Here is a 2,807-nt window from a genome sequence, read left to right as displayed (position 1 = left end):
CAACATCATAGGGTATGGGACATTGGACGCTCAGCTGCATAGTACGCTTGCAAGAACACGAAACGCTTGACCAACACTACTTGACCATTGGAATGGCTTACGTAAGTATCGCGTCCTCCCTTTATCGATCTCTTCTTTCCGTTTTATACAGCTATGATTTCAAAGGACGTCCTTTCTATCTCTCCCCACTATTCGACCACCCATCTCCTATCTTCAGAATGCTTGCCTTCCTGCCATACCATTGGCGGTAGCTTGCCTTGATTTCATCCTTCTGCTCACTATCATCTTCATCATCACCTCTTCTATGTGACGGGTCGCTATATCTATGACAGATGATACCCTGAAGGACGAAGGCCTAACGACAAGTCACAAAGGATACATTGACCGCCCGACACTACACGATGGTCTATCTGATCGTGGACACCATACGCTCCAGAATCACCTCAGCGATACCCAGAATGTTCAGAGGTTCTTTATTGAGATCTTGGATGACCTGGACTCAGACTTGGATGTTTCTTTGGTAAGTCCTTTCGCTGATTCTGCCTTTCAAGGGTACATATTCAATATGTCATCAAGCAGGGGAGGGGAGGGACATTGCTTAACACCCAATTCGCGTCGGCTCAGCATGGAATTCTCGTTGGGTCTAAGACTCACCCGGATCCTCACGTGGATCGTAGTGCTCAGTCTCTAAGGGAACCTTGGGAACCTGGATTTCAACAAGTGACTGCACATTCGGTTCCCGGTCTCCGATCTTGCATGGAACTGGGTTGTAGTTACCAACCTTTGATGAATCCTCGGGAAGGCAGCGAGCAACCCCAAAGAGGGTTGGAAACTGCCTCTTGATCACGTCTCCCACCCTTCAATTACTCCTCAAGATTGCGGCCTTCCCTACGACACCGGCTCGTCGTTCAGGTATTGTCACCCCCCTTTCATTATGTTTCACTGACGCTGAAGATGTGCATTCAAGTTTATCGCCTTCGCCTATTTGGGAATTGGACTACGAGCTCTGAAGGCGACGATGATGACGGTTATGATGACCACGACTACGTCGACGACGTCAAGGTCCGATATATCGCTTCCTCCAACGGCGCCTCTCACGACCTTCGAAAACCCCGTGTTGGACCTTTGAGCCTGAGGATTTGTATCGCCATTGGCAAGGACCATCTGACGTCAAAGTGTGGATTTGGGAGCGCAATGGCAGCAGCGAGACAGGTGGTGCCAGGCGTCCGATCCAAGCGCGGGATTCGCACCGTCACCTGCCAGAGCATCAGTTCTAAGTGCTGAAGAGCGCTAGACCGCCGTGGATTATGAAGTCGACATGGCAGAAAAGGTATCGGCGTGGTGTGAGTTTCTTTTGGTTAATTGATTCTATGCTATGTCACGAAACACCATTGGCTACCTTCGAACCATCTTGTATACTACGGCACAAAATCTATGCAGTCCTTCTCCTCCTTCAGCGTACCAAGTATAATTCACGTAAGTATCATTGTGCAAGTAACATTGGGCCCGACTCCATTGAAGTCCATTCAACCTCAGTCTGAGAATGTCGACTGTAACGACTCGCAAGTCGAGACTCGAGCCTGGCCATGGGGCTGGCAGTGAGTCGTGGTGACATCAGTTTTAGACTATTTCCTCGACGTCCACGCCATTCACCTTTTCATTCCACGCCAATTCACCGGCCAAAGTGTCAAAGACGCTTCCAGGGTCATCCCCACTGGCAAACATAACCCTAGTCAAAGGCCACAAAACTAGCAAACGCACACCCCTACGCCATAAGAACGACATCCACAGGCATCCATTCCCTCTTCTCCTCTTCACCGTACCACAAAGTCCTACCACACTCACACAGCGCCACTATGCCCCGTCTACGTCATCTCCAAGTGGACAGGTGTCCCCGACGAAGTTCAAGCTTCCTAGCGTAGGCATAGTAGCCCTTCGCTAGTGCCGCCTTTGAGGTCTCCGTCTTCCTTCACACGTCTGGGAATGGGGGTAAAGATGGAGAGGACGATACAGGCCCTGGCTCGCACTCTCCGAAGTTGGTACTACCTACGGTGTCTCCGTTTGTCTCTACTGTGTCACATTTCCTTCAACATGGGTTCGCCGTTCGTTTTTACGCATTCTGGGTCCCCATTTGCTGTCACAGGCATGGGCCTTCCATTCGCTCGAGCTCCAATTGGATACTGCCATGCGCCTCTACGTTGTCTTCCCTCCCAAGAGGATCTACAGGTTCTGTGATCCCATTCCAATCCCGCAGGGTGTAGGCGGTCCAAGCCAACAACACGCATGTCCCCTTCCTCTCCCGCCGCATGACGGACAATACCTTCTTTTAGCCCCCCCACCTCTTTCCGTGGGTGCGTTGCGAAGACGGTGACCGATTCTGGGTTTGTTATGCAGCATCTCAGGCCACGGCTTGGTGTTGGAGTTGAGGCGTTGGTTGAAAATCAATATGATGTCTCGAGGGAGTGTCAGGACCGGCACCAAGAAGAGGGGGAGCATCATCACCAGACTCAGACATATTACCAGAACTAGAAACAGAAACGGAAAGAAGGTAAGATCATCCGAAGGTGGCGACGAGGAACCGAGCATGGCTGACCCCCTCCTCCTCCTCTCCCACCACTCTCCTGCTGTACACCGTATCCCGACAATGGGAGCAGATGCGTTGGAGCTAGGTGAGACTTTTAGGCGTGCATCTGCTGGTGGTGGAGGAAGTACAAGTGGAAGTGGAGTTGTTAGGATTGGGAGAGAGAGGAAAGTTCGTGCGAAGGTTGAGGGGGGGGTAAATCTATTCAGGAGAAAGACGGAGAGAA

General features: G+C 51.2%; 1 protein-coding gene across 1 annotated transcript; it reads left to right on the top strand.

The window, feature by feature from the left end:
* Positions 1–458: 458 nt before the first annotated feature.
* Positions 459–2,426, top strand: LACBIDRAFT_328200 (uncharacterized protein; the record flags this gene model as incomplete). The annotated part of the gene is made up of 7 exons (XM_001882210.1): positions 459–520; positions 552–769; positions 968–1,277; positions 1,458–1,476; positions 1,522–1,598; positions 2,014–2,351; positions 2,395–2,426. 7 exons carry the CDS (start codon positions 459–461, stop codon positions 2,424–2,426), a joined length of 1,056 nt encoding a protein of 351 aa, XP_001882245.1.
* Positions 2,427–2,807: the final 381 nt, after the last annotated feature.

The sequence above is a fragment of the Laccaria bicolor genome, genomic scaffold (assembly GCF_000143565.1).
Source record: "Laccaria bicolor S238N-H82 LACBIscaffold_15 genomic scaffold, whole genome shotgun sequence".
NCBI classification, from domain to species: Eukaryota; Fungi; Basidiomycota; class Agaricomycetes; order Agaricales; family Hydnangiaceae; genus Laccaria; species Laccaria bicolor.
This window is presented reverse-complemented; position numbering and strand designations above follow the sequence as displayed.